Here is a 23,835-nt window from a genome sequence, read left to right on the forward strand (position 1 = left end):
CCCCCTTTTGGGTCTTACGGACAGACCTACCCAAGGAACATCTTGGAAGAAATAACTTGGGGAACAGGGGATTTACTTAGGGAAGGGAAGGGATCTACAGATTTTCATGCTTGAGGCTTATCTTTTTTGGTTCTGAAGACTCAGTTCTGTCCTCACCACTTTTGCATAAGAGATTGGTGGCACTTGGAAAAGATTGGTCCCTGTTTTCCCTAGAAAATGGGCAGATGCGCATTGATGTACCTCGATGTACAGAGATGGGCGGTGATGGGGGCCCTTCCAATTCGCTGTGTGCCCTCCCCTTTTCCCCCTTTCTCACCCTCAGGTACCCCAAGAAGCTGGTGCACACGTACTCGGTGTTTCCCTACCAGGAAGACACGAGCGACGTGATGGTCCAGCCCTACAACTCACTCCTCATGCTCAAGAGGCTGACCCAGAACGCAGACTGTGTGGTGAGCAAAGGAAGAAGGAGGTGGGGGCTTTGGTCTGCCTCCCCTAGCCAGTGAGTCACATACACCCTGCCCTTCCCAAGCACCTGTCCACACAGAGAACAGAGGACCACAAAGTCATACCCTTCAATCCCTGTACAGCCAACTGCAAATTTAACACGGCCAAGGAAGGATAAGGGCTCTAGAGTTTCTTGCGCCCCAGCCCTGCTGCTTCCCCATCCCAACAGCAGCAAGTGGTGCGACTGCTGCTTTCCCCTGAGTACTCAAAAGAGCTGTCTAGGGAGGCAATCCAGACTGCCTGCAATCTACCCTTCCCCGAGCACGATCACTAACACAAATAGAAATTGGTGAAGGGAAAGGATATTAAGCTCTCCTAAGAAAGTTGGTTTTCCAAAGATGATGGCAATAAAAATACTGTTTCTCCAAGATGTGGACTATTTTGGTAGCCTATTATAACCCTCACCTTTCATTCTCATAAACTATACTTCAACTCAATTCAATGAACATTTATTGAATGCCTTTATATGCCCAGGCCTTGTGGTAAGCAGCCCAGTTACAGAAAAGAATAAGACATGAACCTAACTCTCAAGTGTATTTCTGTGTGCGTGTGTGTGGGAGGGGTGTTTACAATTTAACATGACAAGGTAATAATGACAAAGAGGAGGACATCTAAACTGGGATTTGAAAGATAAACAGTAAGAAAACAGGGCCAAAGGGTGTGGGGAAGAGAGAGGACATTCAGATAGGGAGAAGAGCAAGCTAGCAAGTTATATTTAAGGGATTTTAAGCAGTTTGATAGAAATGAAATATAAAGAACAGAGGAAGGGGATCAGTATGGAAAGAGAAGCAGGAGTCAGATCATAAAGGGCTTTTTATGATAAAGGGTATTGGGATTTTATCCTGCAGATGAAGGTAAGCCAGTGAAGAGTTTTAATCAGGGTGTACTTTCTGGGTCATGATAGCTAAAATTGTGAGCATCTTCCTGAACAAGATTAATCCTGGTTCATAAATCAATTTTAGGCCCAGATGTATCCTTTTCTTGAACAAGCTGCTGCAAGAACTTCAGAGGAAGAAGAGTTTTTCTGTGTGGTATAAAATAACATTTCTTGAGAAAATAGTTTCTTCCAAAGAGATAAAAACTTAATGGAAAGATCACCTCAAAAAACCAGAGTTGCTTCTTCCAAGGTAACTAGACAATTACTTAGGGGTCTGACTATCAAATACCAAAAAATATTGATAAGTCCTCCTTTCCTGCCAGCCCTCAATACAAAATTCCTAAAGAGATAATAGCAATCTCAGATTGATGTGTGTTAGATATGAGATCACATCAGATGTGCCATTTTATATAAGTAACTCGGAAGTCCACCAGTAAAAAAAACCTCTGCAACTATATGCAATGATAAAACAATCAAAGATAAAGTACTTTTGAGATTAATATAGGTAAGGGATAGGAGAAAATAAGGGAGGATTCCTCTGGGTTAGTTTAGTCCTGTAATGTCTATTCAAGGAAGCCAAAAAATTCATAAGCAGATGTAACAGTGTAGAAGTTTGATAAGACGACACATAAAACATTGCCCAGCCACTATAATCAACCTGAGAACTTTCCAATTTAGTAAAACAACCACAAATACAGTCAATTTGGGGACTGCCATAGCCCATTACTTCTTCTATCCATTGTTGGCTCACAGTCTATTTTTTCTTAATGATATTTATTTTTTATTTCAAAGGCAAGCATGTTTATTGGAGAAAGTTTAGAAAATATAATAGCTAAAGAAGAAAGTAAAATAAAACTAGTACATTACTATCTGTCAAATAGCTTTGACAAAATAAAATTTTGTGAACCTGAATCTGATCAAGCCTTGATCCAACTACCAATTTACAGGAATACAGAGAACACGGGGACATGCTAAGCCACAGGGATGCAGTCAGCAAAATCCAGTCTGTAGGACACTTTACATGACAAAAGGGTTTCTTCAACAAAACACAGCAGAATCCCAATACATGGACTTTACTTGAATCCTAACCCAAACTTTTTTATAAAAACAAAGTATCATTTATAATATTTATAAGAGTGCACGTTTGAACACTGAGTAGAATCATTAATTTTTTCAAGTAATAATGGTAGTGTTTTTTTTAAGTCTATTTTTCAGAAACACATGCAGAAATACCTACAGATTAAATGATATGACACACAGGATTTGCCTCAAAACAAGAGGTAGAAAAGAACTGGGATACAGAAGACACAAAATCAGACATGGATAGATAAAATTTGAAGCTGACTGCATGGTGGGACAAAATATTATTCTGTCTACTTATGTATATGTTTTAAATTTTCTGTAATAAAGTTTAAAAAATGATTCATCATCCATACACATGCTGTAAAATGTGAACAGAGATTATTTCCTTCATTTAAAAAAATATTCACATAGGGCCAGCCCGTGGCTCACTTGGGAGAGTGTGGCTGATAACACCAAGGCCACAGGTTCGGATCCCTATATGGGGATGGCTGGTTAGCTCACTTGGGAGAGCGTGGTACTGACAACACCAAATCAAGGGTTAAGATCCGCTTACCGGTCATCTTTAAAAAAAAATAATAATAATAATTCACATATAAAAACACTGTGGAAGTATATGGCATACCTGGTTTAAAAACCTTTTTTCACTTGGTAATACATAGACATGTTTTCCCATACAACCAGAAAAGCATTAAAAGGTTTAAAATAACTGCAGTATACATATATACCACTAGTCTTTTAAACCTTTCCCTAATTAAACTGTTTCCTTCTTTTTTTCTTGGTTGCTGGTCAGTACAGGGATCCAAACTCTTGACCCTGGTGTTATAACACCGCACCCTAACCAACTGAGCTAAACTGCTAGCCCTCCAATTGTTGATGTAACAAAGAAAAGCTGAGCTATAGATCACTGAGCATAAATCTTTGTCCTTGTCTGTAATTAACCACTTTAAGTGGAATTACTGGGTCAAAAGGCATTAACTTTTTTTAATAACAGCTTATTTAGATACAGTTTGCATAACATAAAATTCACCTTTCTAAATTGTCTAATTCAAAAACAAAAACAAACAAAAATAAATAAATAAATAGTCTAATTCAACAGTTTTTAGTACATTCACAGAGTTGTGCAACTATCACCATTATATAATTTTACAACATTTTTATTACCCTAAAAGAAACCAATACCCATTAGCAATTACTCCCCATTTCCTCCAGCCCTAGAAAAGGTATTCACTTTTTAAGTAGCTTAATATATGTTGGCAAATTACCTTCCAGAAAGGATGTCCCATTTATGTTCCTATCAGCTATATGCCTATTTTTCCGTATTTACCCCAGAATTAAGTATTATCATTTTTAAAAACTTAATAAGCAGAAATTAGTAACCCATTGCCATTTATATTTGAATTTTTTTATTACTAGTGATTGAAATTTTATATATTCATTGTTTCTGTTTTTTTTTCCTTTTGTAAACTGTCCATATGGTTTGTCAGGGGCTAAAATCTAATTACAAGTCTAAATAAAATATCCCTTGGAATAGAAAACTGGTGTTCACAAAGATAATGAGAAATCCCAGAGGCAACATAATCTTTTGGAGATTAACTATAATGTGGATACTCATTATTAGTACAGGTAAATTAGAGCTTGCTATAATTATAAATAAAGGAATGACCACATTTCTATTTTCAATCAAAGAAGATACTACTTCTAGGTCCCTTTGTTATTACAGAGTAGGCTTGTCTCAGTGGCACTTCAGAACAAAGCATCCCATCCTATAGGGACAAAAAGCCCATTATTGTATAGTACTTGTGACAGTCTGTTTAATGAGCCAGTTACTGGCAAATTAGAAGGAAAAAATTAACCCAAACTGTATAATGTAATGATAGTTGTTGCTTGCACAAAAGCAGAAATGAAACCAGCTAACTGCTAATGGAGAGAAACCACCCAACTTTACAATTAGGACAGATGGAATACTGAAGGCAAAGAGAGGCAAAGTAAGTGAAGGCATCCTTGGAAGTCTTTCTGGCTACGAAAATCAACAAGAAAAACCCTTCAAAGACTATCATTAGAAACACTGCTCAATAAATTTCATTTGAAATTTGATGTGTAGATTTTTTTTCACAGAACAAGTGTCTCTACTTACATAGGTCCTCCCTTTTGTTTCTTGTTCCTCACTATTGTTTTTTGCTCAAATTCTAACCTTTGAAGTCAGAATTGCTGTCTACCCTGAATCATTTCTCAGGTCTTTTTATTTTGGGGGGGTGGGGGAGGGAGGGAACACTTTTTTTGTGTGTGTGAAAAAAAAGATTCCACAATAACCCCCAAAAGTATAATACGGTTGACTCAGACTAGTGACTGTTAAAGCAGATCCCAACAGAGACCTCAAAAGGAAATCAGCTCGTGGACTACTCTTAAATCAATATCCCTAATTCAAAGACCACCCACCTAGAATCTCAGAAGCATAAACACTGGAAAGGAGCTCAGCAGTCATCTAGCCCTCTGTGAACCATGTACTCTTCGTAGAAGGAGGAGTGGAGGAGAGAGCTGGGAGGGAGTTCACACACATTTCCAGGGCTCATTTACCCTCCCCTTATCTCCTATAGTATGAATCAAACCAAAAAGTTACTCGAACTTGCTCTTTTCTGATCCTGTCAGGATATACTCTTGTTGCCTCTCATTTACAGATAGTATTGAGGCTAATGAAAATACAGGCTATTGGAAGGGAAGGCTTGACATTCCTATTATTATCCTAGAGATAATAACAGATCAGTGACCAGAAGAAATCTAAGCTGGAAGATCTCTGATATGGCTACCAGAATTTCTCTGGAACCTGAAAAAAAAAAAAAAAAGTGAAAGCCCTGAAATACTACAGTGACAAGGTACCTACATTTATCTCTCTCTTACGTTTTTTGTTTGTTTGTTTTTTAAGATGTAAGAGGGCACATTCACAGGTACAGAAAAACTGTGACGGAGAATACAGAACACTGAATTCTGATGATTTTTTTGTACCCCTATTCAATCTTCTAATACCTCAAAATGCATAAAACACTTCAGTTAATAATGTGCCATTATTCAAAACAAGTAATGAAAGAAAAATTAAGTATTTCAGATTTGATTTTTCTGACCTGAACTAATGATCTTCCTCCCTTTCCTAAACATTTAAAATATCTGAGAACTAAACAGTCACTCTTCAACATTCCTAAGTGAAATGTCAACACTCATACTCAATTTATGACAGTACTGGAATGTGAAGCCTAATTTTCACTTTAAACCTCAAACTACCTTCCAAGGAAGCTCATTTCCCCCAAACAATTCTATGAACTCCACTGCCAGAATACTCTATTCTCTGGGGTATTAACACTGTCTGTACCCTTCATAGGTATCAGTCCTCTCCATAAATGGCACATTCAACTGTTCTTTCAGTCTTATGAGTCACACCCTCATTTTCTTATATCTCTCCCCCACCTCCTTGGTGTGATGGGAATGTAAAAAGAGTAACTGTGTTCTGGATACACAGCAGGCAAGCTACCAGGAAATGCCAGAGATAACCAATCACGACAATGCCTTAAGAGACCCAGAGTACAAAAGGGGGTTCTGAGTGAGAGTCTTAAACAGCATATTAATAAGCTTAAGTGAACACTGTTGGAGACCAGCAAATTAAAACTAACTGTAACATTTCAAGATGTGTCCCAGTCACAGCAGCTCCTTATGTGTAGACCATGACCCCACATTCTGCTTCAAACATCTCTCTCAGGCAAGGGGCATGTGAAAGGTCCCTCCTCAAAAATAACAACATACGTGCTAGCAAATCATTTGCATTAATAAATGTTTGGTTTAATATTCATTTAAGCCCTGATAAAGTTTTTTTTTTTCCATCAGCCAGTCATCCTTTGATACAAACTGGCTTAATGAGGACCAACCTTCTTACTAGGGGTACAAATCTGACTGTGGGAAATGAAGTTTTGACTGGATAAACGCTCCTGAGTGAGGTTAAGGGTTTCTGACAGAGAGCAATGAGAGAGAAGTTGAAACCTGGGGGTCACAGAAGAAGCACTATCAAAAATGAGTGAAGAATGTAGTAGGAAAGTTTATCATCAAGTTTGCTAAAGACTTTGGAAGCAACAAAGGCCAGAGACTGCTCTGACACCTTTAACCCAGCTGTCCGTCAAACTTGGAGAGGATTAACTTAATAACTGAACACTATCTTCCGGTCAATGAACTTGGAACATTTGTTCTTCTCCAGCAAAATGAAAATCTTTCAGACAAAGGATAATGTGTGTTTTGATTTTAAAACCAAGAATTTTAATAGAAAAGCTATTTTTGGCAAAGACACATTAAAAAAAACAAAAAAACCCACATACTTTGTTGTTTCAGGTTTATCCAGAATAGTCTCATTTCATTCAGCTGTAGAAGCCCCCTACAAGTCAATTTCCTTGGAACTTCCCCTGTTATGAATAAATCCAAACTAACTAAGCTTGGTAGATCCTCTGAAGACCTACGTGCACTTTAGATGATGACAACTGACAGGAGCAGCAGTTCCATTTTCACAGAGCATGACACATACAGATACTTAAAGCGTATTTATAGTGCCACTTTTCCAGTTCAGGAGCACACACTATTAGACATCGTCAATATCCTTGCCTATAAACTGTGGCTATGGATGCCTAATTCTTTGGAACAGGGAGGAGTGGCAATGGAGGCTTTGAAAAGGGTGAAATCTCACAATCTATTTCATAACTGTTCTTTAAAAGCTTATAATTTTTCAAGTTGCTGCTTTGGTGGCTCACACTGACACTCAAGACTTCACAAACTTCCTTGACTGATCGAGAGGTTACTTAACATGCTAATTCATGCTAATCGCTCAAGCTTGTTTTCTTATCACACCTATGGATACCTTTTCAACATCTCACGCCTCCACTCCAACAGTAACTACTAAAATCTCCGAAGGGAGTCTTCAAACCACACTTGGGCAGGCAAGAAAAGGAAGGTAATTGCCTTAAAGGGACACAGCTTTCCCTGGCTAAAAAGAGGGGCTCTCGCTCACTGAGAGCGGCTCAAGATGTTACCAGAAGCTCCTGCCCACAGATGTGCGGGACGTGGGTGCGGGCGCAGGTGAAGCAGGGAAGACAGCTGGAAGGCCCTGGGAAGAACTGGGGTGCCAAAGCCTGGAGGCAGGATGGAGGAAGGAGGTGAGGCAAAATTAGGCAGGTACAGGAAGGAGCCACTGCAGCTAAGAAAACAGAGCAGGCGAGAGGTAGAGCCCTAGAGAAACCTGACGAATCCACGCCTCGGACGGTTGCCGCGGGTCCAGTTCTCTCACCAGAAAGCCGCGTTCAGCCCCAGGCACCACACGGCGCTCCTGGCTGGCCGCTCCCACACCAGGGCTGCCTGCACCCGACTCAGCAGAGGCTCGTAAGGCCCCAGCACCTCCACCAGGGCCCGCTGCGCCGCTTCAACCTGCTGGGCCCGCTCCCAGGAGCCTGACATGGCTCGGCGGCCCCTGAAAGTCGACCCTAAAGCAGGGCCTGGGGCCGCGGCCACCCTCTCAGCCTCCGCCATCTCCCCCCAGCAGCCACGACATCCGGGGCCGCCGCCAGTCACAATAACACCAACTGCGCAGATGCGTGGTCCGGCGGAGGAGGCCTCCTCTCCCACAGTGCGCTTGCGCACAGGCTCAAGCACGTGTCCACCCAGAGAAGGGGAAGGACGCGGCGCCAAAGAATGTACCCGGCGCCGGAGCGAGGAGCCCGGGCTGGAGCCGCGCACGCGCAATCTGTATGACTGAAGCCAAATAAATAAGGAAGTGCCATTGCCAGAACCCAGTTCTCATTGGAGAGGAGAAAGCTCGTGGGTGGAGCGGATTATTTGGCGCCTGCGTCTTACAGCGAGCGGGCAGGCTTGCGACGGCGTTGCTGGCGGGAGCAGCTTCAACGCCCGAGCCTGAGGAGCGATGCCGAGGGAAATCATCACCCTACAGTTGGGCCAGTGCGGCAATCAGAGTGAGCGAACCTCCGGCCCCTCCACTTAGCCGGGTTCCTTAGATTCAATGGGCTCTCGCTGTGAGATCCTGGACTCCATCTGTCCTTCCCAGAATTGTAGTTCTCCGAAAGGCGGGACATCCGTGACCCAGTGTCCAGTTGCCCAACCCGAGGGGTCCTTCCTTACCCAGTCGCTGGCATACAGGAGCGAGTCCTGGGGCTTCACTTCTTTTTCCTGGACCCAGGCGCTCCGCCCCCCAGTTCCTAATTGGAACCTGCCGAGGTCCAGATATCTTCTTTCTCCCCCGCCCGCCTCCTCCCCCTAGTTGGGTTCGAGTTCTGGAAACAACTGTGCGCCGAACATGGTATCAGCCCCGAGGGCATCGTGGAGGAATTCGCCACCGAGGGCACTGACCGCAAGGACGTCTTTTACTACCAGGTGCCCCCAGCGACTTGTCCAGGGCCGGCCGTGGCCCGGGGGGCCCTGAAGGGAAGGGCAGCGGCCTGGTACTGGGAAATCCGCTGGGCAAAAGGGCCAGGCGGCTGGCTTGAGGAGGGAGGGCCGGCAGGAGCCAGTGTTGGGAGGACTGAGGACTGGGCAGGTCCTAGCCGATTGGGCCCCTTCCTGGACTCCCCTTGACAGGCGGACGATGAGCACTACATCCCCCGGGCCGTGTTGCTGGACCTGGAGCCCCGGGTGATCCACTCCATCCTCAACTCCCCCTATGCCAAGCTGTACAACCCAGAGAACATCTACCTGTCCGAGCATGGAGGAGGAGCTGGCAACAACTGGGCCAGTGGATTCTCCCAGGTCATTTGCTATTCCCTGGCAGGGCCCACAAGTCCCTGTGTGGCCGCAGGCCCTGTGACTTCTCAGAGAGATGAAACCAGATCAGGATGTATGAGAGCTGGAAGGAGAGAGACATGGCTGCAGGGAGTTAACTACATAATATTAAGAACCTGCACTAGCTGGTGCTGTGTGCCAGGCTATTCTAAGTGCTTTACATGTGTTAACTTATTTAAACCTCGGAGGTACTACAGGTTCACAGCCTCTTATCTGCCTTTCCAGAATCCAAAAAGCTCTGAAGCCAAAAGAGCAGCAAAACCAAATCTCAATGGAGACAGACTATTTTAGAGTTTCTGTCCATTTTATTGTTATTACTCATACCTTTCATTACAGAAATATTAATGTATTTGATTAATGCACCTCAGATCTCCTCTGGGGTTTTATTTAATATACATATATGTACCATATTATCTTTCTAAAATCTGAAATATTTTGAATTACAAAACATAACTGGCTCCAAGGATTTTAGATAAGGGTCTGTGGACCTCTATTATTACCTTCATTGTACAGAAGCGGAAACAGGCATAGAGAAATCAAGTAACGTGCCCAGAGGCACTCAGCTAAATGGGCTGCAGCTAATGTATGAACCCAGGTAGTCTGGGTATAGAGTGCTTGCTTTTAACCACTGTGCTGTACTGCCTCTCAATGTAGATTAAAAGCAGGGCAGGGGCCGGCCCATGGCTCACTCGGGAGAGAGTGGTGCTGACGACACCAAGGCCAAGGGTTCGGATCCCTGTATAGGGATGGCCGGTTAGCTCACTGGGAGAGTGTGGTGCTGACAACACCAAGTCAAGGGTTAAAATCCCCTTACCGGTCATCTTTTAAAAATAAAAGGCAGGGCACCTATGCTACAAAAAAGTACTTTCAGGTGCTATAAGGAGAATCAAGGGTGGCTATTCTGAGGTCAGGACCCTCATCACATGGTCCTATCCCACTCTGACCACCCCCCATGTCTGTCTGTACAGGGAGAGAAGATCCACGAAGACATTTTTGACATCATAGATCGGGAGGCAGATGGTAGTGACAGTCTAGAGGTAAGTGTCCCAGGAATGCTGGTGGGAGCCGACATAGGGAAGTCTTGGCAACACCCTTTAGAAGCTATCTATTCAGCACAAGACCCACCCATGTACCCTTTGCACTGTACAGAAGCTACTGGGCCTTGCTGGAGACAAGGCAGAGTCTCCTAAGCTGTACATGTAAAAGGACCGTAGGGGAAGGAAGGGCTCAGTAAGATAGGAGTCCAAGAAATTGTGGGGTGAAGGGCCAGCCTGTGGCTCACTTGGTAGAGTGTGGCGCTGATAACACCAAGGCTGCGGGTTCCGATCCCTAATAGGGATGGTTGGTTAGCTCACTTGGGAGAGCATGGTGTTGACAACACCAAGTCAAGGGTTAAGATCCCCTTACCAGTCATCTTTTAAAAAAAAAGAAATTGTGGGGGGTGAGTCCAGTTTGAAATTCTGCTACTAGATACCTGGACACTGTTGCCCATTCTCCATGCAGGGCTTTGTGCTGTGTCACTCCATCGCTGGGGGGACAGGCTCTGGCCTGGGCTCCTATCTCTTAGAACGGCTGAATGACAGGTAAGTCTGTGTTTGGGGGACTAGGAGGAGACATGTCCTCCAACTTGGTTTCCCAAGTGACTGGGAGGCCCTGCAGATAAACATCCCTATGTGCTGGAGTAGGAAAGAGCCCTTCTAGTCTCTCCTATAGTGAAGAAAGTGAAGTTACAACAACTGAGAACCCAATCACACTCCTAGTGGTGGGAATTGGAGCCTAGGATCTGGGCCAGGTACGAAGGTCCAGGGAGTGTGGCCAGATTAGGAGCTGGAACTCTAGATCCTAAGATGTCTCTCTGCCCTTCTCCCTTGGGGGTTACAGAGTTCCAAAAGTCAAGTTTCCCTTCTCTACTGATCCTGTGACCCACCCAATTTCCCCTTCCAGATTTAGCTGCTTTCCAGACAGGTGTTGGGGAACCTCATGTTCACCAAGCTCCAGTCTGTTGCCCTGATCTTTTTCTCCCAACCCCCACCAGGTACCCCAAGAAGCTGGTGCAGACGTACTCAGTGTTTCCCAACCAGGATGAGATGAGCGACGTGGTGGTACAACCTTACAACTCACTCCTCACGCTCAAGAGGCTGACCCAGAACGCAGACTGTGTGGTGAGTCCTGGATGCTACCTTTCCCCACTCCCAGTGTCCCTGTCGACTTATTCATCTTCATGCATTTAAAAAGCCCATTCTGAGCCCTCCTTTGCCAGAGGCCTGTGCAAGTCCCTTTTAGATGGGACTCTCTGGCCATGAGGCTCAAAGGAAATTAAGCTTCAGAGCCTAAGTTCAGGCGGGTTTCCTATTTTCACTGTTCCCATAAATCTGCCACCCTCTTTTGTCCCCCCAGGTGGTGCTGGACAACACAGCCCTGAACCGGATCGCCACAGACCGCCTGCACATCCAGAACCCGTCCTTCTCCCAGATCAACCAGCTGGTGAGCACCCACTACCCACTCCTGGACTCCTTTGGACTGGACACCCTCCTTGCTGGAGGGCCATCTGGGGAAGGGAGGCTCATCCAGGCCAAAGCCTATGAAGTGACACCCCGGCCCCCAGGTGTCCACCATCATGTCGGCCAGCACGACCACCCTGCGCTACCCTGGATACATGAACAACGACCTCATCGGCCTCATTGCCTCGCTCATTCCCACACCCCGGCTCCACTTCCTCATGACCGGCTACACCCCCCTCACCACGGACCAGTCAGTAAGAGCAACCCTCAGTGGCCCAGGCCAGGCTGGCCCTGGACCTGGCAGGCCCCAACCTAGTCTCTCTCTTCCCCCCACTACCCCAGGAGCTGCCCTCTGCAGCTCCCAGAGGCTCTGCGCTCAGGCACAGATCTACAGCTTTCTTGCTGACATGCTCTCTGTCTTCCCATCTTCCTGTCTTCCCTCTGCCTTTGGCTCCTGCAGGGCTTGGGTTGTATGGAGTTGGGTTTTGCTACTGCACAAGGGCACGAGTTTGCTGAGCGGAGGAGGGCGAAGACCGTAATCCTGTGGCAGAGACTCAGTACAGACCTGAATCTAAAGACATTCCCCACAGAGACCCTCCTACCCCGAGTCTGACGGGAACATGTGTTGACCGCTGTTCTCTGTCCATGAATCAATGGACTGTGCCCTGAGTGCTGGCCTGGTCCCTGTGACCCACTGTCCCATCAGGTGGCTAGCATAAGGAAGACCACGGTCCTAGATGTCATGAGGCGGCTGCTACAGCCCAAGAACGTGATGGTGTCCACAGGCCGGGACCGCCAGACCAACCACTGCTATATTGCCATCCTCAACATCATCCAGGGAGAGGTGGACCCCACCCAGGTGGGTGAGGCCCCTCAGTTCTAACCCTTAACCTGCAGGGCTAGAGGAGAGGCTACCATCACCACTCCTGTGCCCACCCCAGGTCCACAAGAGCTTGCAGAGGATCCGGGAACGGAAGTTGGCCAATTTCATCCCCTGGGGCCCAGCCAGCATCCAGGTGGCCCTGTCCAGGAAGTCTCCCTACCTGCCCTCAGCCCACCGTGTTAGCGGTCTGATGATGGCCAACCACACCAGCATCTCCTCGGTGAGTCTCGTAGTTTGCACCTCTTATCCCCTAATTGGTTTCCTGATTGTGACTCACCTCTCTCCATCCCAGTTGCCCCTGCTTCCAGCTTTTTTGCTGTAGTACAGCCCAGCCTTGATTTCCTGGCTCTCTGGGCCACATTGTTTCTCAAAATTCTTTGTCGCCCTTGCTTTCTGTTTACCCCAAGCTCTTTGAAAGGACCTGTCGTCAGTACGACAGGCTGAGGAAGCGGGAGGCATTCCTGGAGCAGTTCCGCAAGGAGGACATGTTCAAGGACAACTTTAATGAGATGGACATGTCCAGGGAGATTGTGCAGCAACTCATTGATGAGTACCATGCAGCCACACGGCCAGACTACATCTCCTGGGGCACCCAGGAGCAGTGAGTCCCCCAGGACAAGGACCCTCATCTGCCTTATTGGTTGGGCCAGGCCCCATCTGACTGACCACCCCCTCAGAGCACAGATCAGGGACCTCACACGTCTCTTTCTCATACACACACGTACACACATTCTCTGTTGGCCTGGGGACATGTTTACTTCTCCTCTTATGAGACTATCTTTAATAAAGCAGTGGACATAAATGAAGTCACTGGTCTCTTTGAAGGCTTTAGAAACCGGGCAAGGGGATGCCTGTTCTTTTACCATCACTCTGATGGAGTCCCTCCCCATTTCTAGCATCTTCAACTCTGAGCAAACGGTCTCCCCCAGATTTTCCTTCTGCCTAATTTTGGAGAACACAGGTGGGGTTTGACCTACCTGAAATTCCTTTCCAGGGTGAATAGGCCCACAGACATTACCTTGTTCTCTGTCTGGCCCCCTTTGGATCCCAGTTGCCTCTCACAAGTCACTATATTAGGTGAATATTCCACCCATTTCATGTTCTCACATCAGAGAGTCCTGTTGATTACAAAACCTGTGGGCCTGAGGCCACCACCCCTACCACTAGGCCCTGGGCAAGCAATGGAATCAGACCAGCTACCTTTAAGCTTCTTGCAAACAGGGTGGCGCTGGAAAGACAGTCCAGGAGATCCACTAGTTTCAGGCAGCTGGAGTCTAGGAACATCAAGTCAAGAGGACAAATTTATTCTTTTATTTTATTGTTTCCATATAATGTATGTTTGTTTGTTTGTTTATTTATTTATGATTCTTTGAAAAGAATAACAAAGTTTGCAAACCTTTATCTAGACTGACCAAGAAAAAAAGAGAGAAGACAGAAATTACTGAGATCAGAAACAAAAGCAAGGGGCTGGCCCGTGGCTCACTCGGGAGAGTGCGGTGCTGATAACACCAAGGCCATGGGTTCGGATCCGATATGTAGGGATGGCCGGTTCGCTCACGGGCTGAGTGTGGTGCTGACAACACCAAGTCAAGGGTTAAGATCCCCTTACCGGTCATCTTAAAAAAAAAAAAAAAGTAAATCCTATGTAAATAGTTGTTATACTGTATTGATTAGGGCATAAAGACAAGAAAAAAGTCTGTATACTTTCGGTACAGACAAAAGTTTTTTTCAAATATTTTTAATCTGTGGTTGGTTGAATCTCCAGTTGTGGAACCCACAAATATGGAGGGCCGACTATATAGAAAGAGATAAAGATCGAGATATATAGAGAGATGGAAAGAAGACTGAAAACAAGTATAATAAAATATTAATAGGAGTTACATTTGGCCAGTGGTATTATATGTATGTTTTTCTATATTTTCCAAATGGTCTGTGATGGATATATTTTACTTTGATAACCAGAAAAAATAAATTTTAAGCGTAAATGAGTAGAAGTGTAAACAGGAAGAGCAACCAGAGGTAAAGAGCCCACACATGGATAATGCCAATAAAATAGATATGAAAAACAGATGCCAATAACAGAACAGAAGAAGAAACCTATGGTGTTATTCCACCAAGATCAAGGGTTCGGATCCCCGTGCCAGCCAGCCACCACAAAAAAAGAAGAAGAAGCAACCTAATTGCTTGGGGGTGGATACATCTTATTTCTCACGGATTCTTACCCTCTATCTGAAAACTATGGGAGACATGCGAGTTTAGGATTATTTCAAAATCAAGTGGATATATTTGATTCAAGTTTAGAATTCCATAAGAATAGCAAGCAAGGAAAGAAGCTCACTATTTTTCATATTATGGACAAGAAAAAAGTTAACATCCTAAATTAACTTTTTATAATATATTGCATTAGTATACAATTAACATACAATATATATACAGCCCTGCACTGCTTAACGAAAGATCAATTCTGAGAGATGTGTCATTAGGCAATTTTGTCACTGTATGGACATCATGGAGTGTATTTACACAAACCTAGAAGGTATAGCCTAATTCACACCTAGGCTATGTGGAATAACCTACTGCTCCCAGGCTACACACCTATGCAGCATGTTACTGTATCAAATACTGTAGGCAATTGTAACACAATGGTAAGTATTTGTGTATCTAAACATACCTAAACATGAACAAGGTAATGCTTTGTACTACTGTGAAGGTTCCGATGTCACTAGGCGATAGGAATGTTTCAGCTCCATGATAATCTATGGCACTATCATTGAGTATGTGGTCTATTGTGGGCCAAAACGTCATTGTGAGGCACATGACTGTATTTATAATGTTTATAATATTTACAATTAATATACAATATCTCTATATTAATATACAATATAAACGGATATGAAAAATTTTAACAAAACTATTAAAGTGATGGATAGTTAAATACTTAAAAAGCTAGAGAGGGATTGCTGAAAGTATATAATTTTTGCATGTCATCATGTTTTATTCTTGTGGTTTTTCAAATTAAATAAAATGTCTCAAAGTTGTTCAATTTTAAGTGCTATATGTATACAAAACAATATTGAAAATACAAAGCCATATTGAAAATATTGCTGAGCATTGCCTGTACATCAAGCACTGTTCTAAGCACTCTGCATATACCAGTAGAGCTCATTTAATTTCCACAACCACCGTATGGACTGGCGCTGCTATATCCCAGTTTTGACAAAGAGGAAACTGACACTGAGAGGAAAGTGAGACTCAGGGTCACACAGAGAGTCAGTGGTCGAGGTAGGTTTCTCAGCTTTCCTAGAAAGAGAAAACTTAGGAGGAGTCACGATAACTGCCAAATATTGATGGGCTGTCAATTGCAAGAGGTGGGGGGACGTATTCTGTGACACTCTAGGAGCAGAACAAGGACCACTGGAGAGAACTACATTGGGGCAGATTACAGCTCCCCAGCAGAAAGAATTTCCACATGAGCAATACTGTCCCCGGGCAGATGAGTGGCTCTGAGGACTATGAATCCCCCTCCACTGAACTCAGCAAGTTCTGCATGAGGGCTTGCCTGCAATAGACAGATCCATTTATTTATCCCGAGTAAAGGAAAGGGCACTCTGGAGAGCCAAGTTCACGTACAGTTATGTACATGACTCACAGGTGAGCCTGTCAAGTTTTGATTCACAGTCTACTTACTCTTACTTGGGACAAAATTCTAAACTGCTTAGGTGTGTAAATTCCTAGACCAACACAAATTTGAAGGAGAAAGGAAGGGCTAGTAGGGACTCTAAAGTAAAATCAGTTAGGAACAGAGCTATCATCCTGATAAGGAGAGATATTACGAAAAGCAAAAGCAATAAGCAGCCATTTGGCTTAGGGGCAAACATACCTTCAAAGGAGTCTGGGGCAGTGCAGCAAAATAGAAATGTTGGTGCTCATGGCACATGCCTTGAGTCGATAGGAAAGATTAAATTTTGTTCAGTATAATCCATTTAAGAAAGGAGACATAAATAATATATTTTACAAATATTTCCATTGAAAATAGTTGTTAGTGCTAGGTTTGGCAGCACATGAACTAAAATTGGAATGATACAGAGAAGATTAGCATGGCCCCTGTGCAAGGATGACATGCAAATTCGTGAAGTGTTCCATATTTTTCAAACAATCCAATTAAAAAATGGGCAAAGGAGCTGAATACACATTTTTCAAAGGAAAAAAAGTAAAAGGAAGGAAGGAAGGAAAGAAGGAAGGAATGAGGGGAAGGAGGGAGGAAGGGAGGAAGGAGACCACACACTAATACATTGAACTTTCAGAAGGAAAGAACAAATCTATGGTTACTAGAGGTGGGAGTGGGGGAGGGAGAGGAGGGTTGAGGAGGCATCAGGTAAGGGGCATAAAGAATAATTACAATTTGTAATAACGAATATGCTAATAATATTGACTCGATCATCACACGTTGCACACAGGTAATGGTAGTTAATGCTGTACCCCCAAAATATGTACAATCAATTATGCTTCAATAAAGAAGAAAAGAAAAGAATTTTTAAATGTTTTGAGTTATGGGACCTAGACAGATAAGCCTGGTTATCTGGAAAATGTTTTAAGTTTCTTATCTACATGGGACATCTTTTTTTTTTTTTTTTCCTGATAAAAATGAAAGGGTAAAACAATGAGAATCCACTGCTTTTCCACTGCAAGAGGCAGCAACCTTCCTCAGGGCTACTGAAACTCTGTTCACTGTTTTCCTGGCAATTCCCCCTCCATATTGTAATAATGATGATTCACTTCCCCGCCTTCCCTGCTGGCCTATGCATTTCTTATGAGCTGGGACAGTGTCTTTTATCTCTGTTTCTCTGATATTTACTGCAAGTCCTGCACATTGTAGCTGTTCAACATTTGTTGAACAGATGAAAGAGTGATGTCAAAGCTGTAGCTTCTACTCGCCATTAAAAAACTTGCCACGTAATCAAATAATACTGTATGCCAGGACAAATTCATGTGTTCACCACATTTGCCTACAGGTCAGGGATATTGAGACTTTAATACTAGATGGTTTTCAGAGAGGACTTGGAAAAGTGGGGGGTGAGATGTAATTTCTGCCACCAGAAATAAATTTTTTTAAAAATTCCTTTAATGTATGATATAAGTAAAGGTATTCCAACATTCTTACACCGAGTAGCTTATGGTATTAAGAACCAAATGGCTTGATGTAGCTGAATTTCTGATATTTGATCCTTTGGAAGTTTTCCTAATGGATACATTATACAAGGTGCCATTAGCACCTGAATGGAAACAAACTAGTGACTATGAGGATTTTATTTCCTACAAGATCAAAAAATAGTCATGAATCATGAACTGGATCTGTAGACAGTTGCACAAAACAGATTATCAGCAGAAGATATGGCAGTTCCAAGGCCCAACCCGCCGAGTCAGGGGTGGTCAGAACTGGCACAGCTGGAAGGTCACCCACAGGACAAAACAGAGTTGCCAACTGGATGTGTTCCTCTAAGACAACTTTGCAATAACAAAGGAGCACAGCCACGGTCAAGAGATGACCAGAAACAGGTGGTGAGGAGTAGAGGAAGATCCTTGAGGGATCACCAACCTACACCCTGGACCCCACGGATGGAAATGAATCACAAGAGCACTGGCCACAGGGATGGTATCAGAAAATACCAGGCCTGCAAGGTTCATGAAAAAGGTGATGTAGAGATTAACAGAATAGGGTCAAGGGGCTCAAGAAGGCCAGACTACTACTTCTGCTTCTAAGACACAACCATAGCAAAACAGCTCAAGAGGGTTCCCTACCCAGAGCCAGGGGACAATCTTCAACTGAAGTCTAGTGTAGTCCCTGGAAATCCTTGTGACCTGGCCCCCTCACAAACTGTAAATTGAATCAGGACTGAGAATAATCTGATACTCTGTCCACTCTGGCAGCTATGTTCAGTGACCTCCCCACAGTGACCGTTCTATTCCTAGCAGCTATTTGTCTGCATGCACCGTGGTTGTCACTGGCTCACTCAGCAAGTTCCTGAATACTACCTCCAACCCATATGTGTGTGCATGCCTCAGGTAACGACTGTTATCAGATGATGTAGCAGCTGTTGATCCGTAGGCCCTGGGCTAACAAATTGAGTATTACCACACTGCCATAGTGCATTCATTTATTTCCCTGCCACGTGAACAACAGGCCCCTGTAAATGCATGTGTTCCTTCTGCTTTGCTCCACACCAATATTTCTTAACCTTTGCCGATTAATGAATCTGTCTGAAAATCTGCTATAGACCTTTCCCCAGAAAAAGAATACAGATATTAATTAACAAATAGTTTCCCTTTTTTTCTTTTTTCGGTGGCTGCCGGTACAGATATCGAACCCTGGACCTTGGTATTATCGGCACCACGCTCTAACCAACTGAGCTAACCTGCCGGTCTATCAATTTGCAAACTGTTTCAAGATGTTCTTGATTCATAAAGCCCGTCCTTGGGATCCCAACCCAATGCTAACAACTCCCGATGGTAAGAAATGAAGATACTTCTTAACAGACAGGCAGTCAGAAGATTGAAAACCCAAGTTTAATTCTTCCCTACTTGTTCTCCATACACACAAAAGATTGCATAGGATTTAGGAACAAAAGCTGGTCAACCAGCCAGGTTCTATTGTCACCTGTCTACCTAGCTCAGGCAGCAGGCTCATCATGACCAAGCCAGGCAACCACTCCTCCCTGACAGTGACACAGGTCCCTCCCCTTGCTAACTCCCACCTACGGGGTCTAGCCCAGACCTTATACACCTTCCCCTATGGCCATCCAGGCCAGCCAGGTGACTTTGTCAACTTGAAACAGTGGATGAAAAGGACTTCTACTAGGTCTGCTAGGCCACACCTTCTCTGTTGCCTGCTTTTCCTTTCTTGACTGTCTGTCTGTCTGTCTGTCTGTCTCTCTCTCTCTCTCTCTCTCTCTCTCACACACACACACACACACACACACACACACACACACACACACACACACACACACACGTGCGCGCGCATGCACCAGGTGTCAGCAGAAGAGCCAGCATCAGCATTTTGAGGCTTCTCTGGAGAAGATTTTCTGGAGCACATCTTTAGGGAAGACTCTGCTGAGCTCAGTGACAATTGCCACCCAGCCACTGACCAGATTACATTTCCTGGGTCACTTTGACCTTCTCAAAGGCCATAGTGACCAATGAGCTGACACCCTACTCTAACCCTCTCTACCTCAACAAAACAAAAACAGGCTTGTGCCAAAATCAAAGCTAAGTAGGGCCGGCCCATGGCTCACTTGAGAGAGTGTGGTACTGATAACCCCAAGGCCACAGGTTCGGATCCCTATATGGGGATGGCTGGTTAGCTCAATTGGGAGAGTGTGGTGCTGACATTACCAAGTCAAGGGTTAAGATCCCCTTACTGGTCATCTTTAAGAAAACAAACAAACAAACATAAAACAACAAATAAACCAAAATCAAGGCTAAGTGCTCATCACATGCACCAGGCTTCTCCAACCTATGTCAAAAATGAGTGTGTATTTCTCACAAAGACTCACCATGAACACAATCAAGGACATATGGACTCTGGATATAGGGAAAGATCTCCCTGCCTTTCCACAGAAGAGGGATTTCTTCCACTCTAGCCTTTCCCAACCATGGGAGAGCCAACCAAGGTGGCTTCCTCTCACCCCAAATATGAACCAACCATTCCTACAGGTAGAGCATTAGCAAGAAAAACAAAATTCTAGGGTACCAAAAAACTAAAACTCGTCCAGAGCTGCTGCTTTTTTTTTTTTTTTTTTTTTGGCAGCTGGCCAGTACGGGGATCTGAACCTGTGACGTTATAAGGCTGTACTCTAACCAACTGAGCTAACTAGCTAGCCCCAAAACTCTTAAGAAAGACCTCAGAGCCAATTTTTGATGCTGTGGACTGTCATCTGAGTTTCTAATTCTGTGAGTAACCTGTCACCAATGTTTTATTCCAACATTCAGCGCAATTTTGGCCTCTGATTATGTTTTCAAGCAATGCAATGTAATTAAAAGTTATCATAACCTACCTCCCAGAATGTTGTTACTAACTAGATCTGTGATCTTGGGCAGGTCATTTCCAGTCCCTGAGCCTCAGTTTCCTCATTCATTCACTCAACAAATATTTATTGAGAAGCTAGTAAGTTCCAGGTACTGTGCTAAGTGCTGCAGACAACAGAGATATGCAAGATATGATCCAGTTGAAGAATTTCTCACTGTATTGTTTATGTGTTAATGTAAATAACTCATCAGGTCACTGTGTGATTAGGGCTCTAATGAAAGTCAGACAAGGTACTGGGAGGAGAGCACCTGTGTCTGGGACATTAGGGTCTGAAAAATAAAGGACTCGACTTCTAGACAAGTCTGTTACTCTAAGATTGTAACGCATTCCAGAAGGACACAGAGGCCATTTGACATTCTGCTTCAGAGAAATGTACATAACGCAGGTCCTCCACAGGTGCAGTTAAGAAGGAGTTCACCATTGGCGGCTCACCATTTGTCACCAACACCACTCTTTCAAATTGAATAGAAGTCAGATTCTCATTATCAGACTTTATATTATCCAATTCTAACATTTGATAATATCAAGGCTCTTCCAATTCGAAGGGCAGAAACACATTACAGCATATTCTTATGCCATACATATAGTTAACCAACTGATGTAGCAGACACATCACTTAGGAAGGAAAAAGACCAAACCCAGACACACCTAAAATGAATCCATCGTAAGATTTTCTTTCAAATAAAACCAGAAATAAAACCTTATTGATTGTATTGCCAGGAACTCAATAGTCACCCTAAGATGCTATTAAACCACAGTCTGCTCATTGTGGCTTACAATTAACTCAAGCACCAGCTAACACTATCTAAGTCTTTAAGTACTGAAAGAAACAGGGTTATGAATTCCTGAAAGGTCAATATCAATCTTTGCAAGTTGTTATTTTATTTTTCTGCTTATCTGTATTTTCTATATTTACTACAATAAATATATTTTGATGCTGTCATGTTTAAAACCTGGTAGGGGTTATTATTTTACAAAGAATAAACTGTGTCCTCCTCTATTAAAATATTTATTAGTTTTTTCTTATCTTCCCAAGGTAGTGTGAGGAATCTGATACTGCCACATCCAGACTGGTTGGGAAGTCAATCACATGCATAACTCACTGCTTAGATTTCTATTTTATCTTGAAGTATAAGTCCAGGTAGAATACTAGGTTTCGCCATTCCATTTTCAATTCTTCATCATATATATATGTATATACGTTTAGTCATCATCAAAAATTTTAGTGTTAAAAAGACATCTCAGGACTAGCTGGTCAGCTCACTTGGGAGAGCCTAGTGCTGATAACACCAAGGTCAAGGGTTCAGATCCCTGTACTGGCCAGCTGCCAATAAAAAAAAAGACTTCTCAATGGTTGCACAATCGAAATGTATTTAATGCCACTTAACTGTACACTTTAAAATGGTTAAAATGATAACTTTTGTGTTATGTACATATACAAGATTTTAATAATAGTTTTTCAAAATTTTCAACCAAGAAATGCAATGTACTTATTATGTATGTGGACCTTGAATCTCATAACCTTGCTAAACCCACTTATTAGTTCTGTAGCTATTTTTCTTTTTTCCTTCTTTTTTTTTTTTTTTTTTTGGTATATTCTTTGGGATTTTCCATGTACAATCATGTCTCCTGTAAATTAAACAGTTTTATTTCTTCCTTTCAAAAAATTTTTTAAAAAAGATATCTCCACATTAACAAAGCAAAGGTTACCAGAGTATAAATCTTTTCTCTGTACTATCAAATGCTTCCAGATAGGCTATGGAGGAGGGACCATGTCACACAGATAGGATTATTTAGATTATCTAGATTAGGGAAGACAGGATTAAAGTCACTTTGATTCCAACACGTGAGAACAGTTTGAGAACAACTTTGCTTCAACATGTGATTAACAGAAAAACACCCTGAGCCATGTGCCATTCCTGAGCCATGGAGGAACTATGGCAGAGGGACGTCAGGAAGGGCACCCAGGTTTGTTTCCAGGGTTCCTTGGTTTATTTTATATGAGCACAGGGTGATTCAGCTAGGGAGGATTGCTCCAACCTGTTTGGTCTTGGTCCATCCGGAAAACTCACTAGCTGACTTGCTTCTATCACTCATTTACAAATGGACTTGAAGCAAGCAAGGGAAGAAATTCTGACAGTTCTCACTACGGAATCCTCAGAAAAGTCATAGGCCCATCCAGACAGCTTCCACAAAGAGATTGTCTGAGACCTGCTGAGCCCTTGGGGCAATAGCCAAAGTTTTAGGCTGAACAGGTAAGGACACAGAGGGGCAGGCGGGCTCTGGTTAACAAAACAAGACATCCAGAACAAAGAGAAACCATTAAAAAGTGCCAAAAGGACTTAAAATGTCCTAGATGTGCTAAAAAGCCTGGATCATCCCATTTTGTTTCTTACTTCTTCTTTTTCTTTTCTTTTTTTTTTTAACAGCTGGCCAGTACAGGAATCTGAACTCTTGATGGATTTTCCCATTTTCAATTAAACTGCTAAATAACTATTCTAGAACTTTGGGGGGTTAATGCTTAAGCCTCAAAAAGAAGAAAAGAACTTTGGGTTGTTGATTTTTTTTCTCCCCCTATATAAAGATGGCCGGTAAGGGGATCTAAACCCTTGACTTGGTGTTGTCTGCACCACGCTCTCCCAAGTGAGCCACGGGCCAGCCCTTGGGTTGTTGATTTAACAAACCAAAATGAGAGAGAACATGAAACTAAAACCATGTCAAGTTAATTTTTAATAACCATCTCCTAGTTTTCATTAGCCAAAGAAGCTAGGCTGGCACAGCTGGAGAGATGTATTTATAGAATAATAAACATCAGTAGAGTCAAAATGGATTAAAAATTTCAACATACATATAAAAACAATGGAAACTTTACAAATAAAGGAATAATAGTTTAATTCCAGATTTTTAAAAAGATCAATTTATTAAATATAATAACATTAAAACAGTATATAGAGGGCTGCCCAGTTAACTCAATTGGTTAAAGCTCAGCCTTGCAACACCAAGGTCACAGGTTCAGATCGCTGTACAGGCCAACTGCCATAAAAAATAAATAACAGTATGTAGGAAATATAATATCTTGCCATATTAG

General features: G+C 43.2%; 2 protein-coding genes and 1 non-coding gene across 4 annotated transcripts; 2 read left to right on the forward strand and 1 right to left on the reverse strand.

The window, feature by feature from the left end:
• Positions 1 to 4,989: 4,989 nt before the first annotated feature.
• On the reverse strand, positions 4,990 to 8,083 carry LOC134386991 (reticulophagy regulator 3-like). Its single transcript, XM_063109160.1, has 2 exons — positions 7,776 to 8,083; positions 4,990 to 5,052 (listed from the first exon to the last, which is right to left on the reverse strand). The coding sequence occupies exons 1-2, from the start codon at positions 8,012 to 8,014 to the stop codon at positions 5,046 to 5,048; spliced, it is 246 nt and encodes an 81-aa protein (XP_062965230.1). The 5' UTR covers positions 8,015 to 8,083; the 3' UTR covers positions 4,990 to 5,045.
• Positions 8,084 to 8,405: 322 nt separating this feature from the next.
• LOC134388515 (tubulin gamma-1 chain-like) lies at positions 8,406 to 13,467 on the forward strand. 2 transcript variants are annotated; one of them, XM_063111612.1, is made up of 11 exons: positions 8,406 to 8,454; positions 8,760 to 8,872; positions 9,077 to 9,244; positions 10,246 to 10,341; positions 10,781 to 10,860; positions 11,313 to 11,439; positions 11,675 to 11,761; positions 11,883 to 12,032; positions 12,485 to 12,637; positions 12,720 to 12,881; positions 13,069 to 13,467. In XM_063111612.1, the coding sequence occupies exons 1-11, from the start codon at positions 8,406 to 8,408 to the stop codon at positions 13,264 to 13,266; spliced, it is 1,383 nt and encodes a 460-aa protein (XP_062967682.1). In that variant the 3' UTR covers positions 13,267 to 13,467. The 2 variants fall into 2 exon arrangements, with proteins under 2 accessions (XP_062967682.1, XP_062967683.1); XM_063111613.1 differs by having other exon boundaries at positions 10,246 to 10,314.
• Positions 13,468 to 16,703: 3,236 nt separating this feature from the next.
• Positions 16,704 to 16,810, forward strand: LOC134389744 (U6 spliceosomal RNA). The gene has a single exon (XR_010024722.1). It is a non-coding gene; the product is annotated as a U6 spliceosomal RNA (small nuclear RNA).
• The last annotated feature ends 7,025 nt before the right edge of the window (positions 16,811 to 23,835 follow it).

This window comes from Cynocephalus volans, chromosome 10 (assembly GCF_027409185.1).
Source record: "Cynocephalus volans isolate mCynVol1 chromosome 10, mCynVol1.pri, whole genome shotgun sequence".
Lineage (NCBI taxonomy): Eukaryota > Metazoa > Chordata > Mammalia > Dermoptera > Cynocephalidae > Cynocephalus > Cynocephalus volans.

Excerpts from the sequence above, each read along its gene's own strand:
- LOC134388515 (XM_063111612.1), top strand. The coding sequence starts at position 8,406 with ATGCCGAGGGAAATCATCACCCTACAGTTGGGCCAGTGCGGCAATCAG. Across the intron at positions 8,873-9,076 it reads AGGACGTCTTTTACTACCAG|GCGGACGATGAGCACTACAT; the intron begins GTGCCCCCAGCG and ends TCCCCTTGACAG. Across the intron at positions 10,342-10,780 it reads TCCCAGGAATGCTGGTGGGA|GGCTTTGTGCTGTGTCACTC; the intron begins GCCGACATAGGG and ends TTCTCCATGCAG.
- LOC134386991 (XM_063109160.1), bottom strand. The coding sequence starts at position 8,014 with ATGGCGGAGGCTGAGAGGGTGGCCGCGGCCCCAGGCCCTGCTTTAGGG.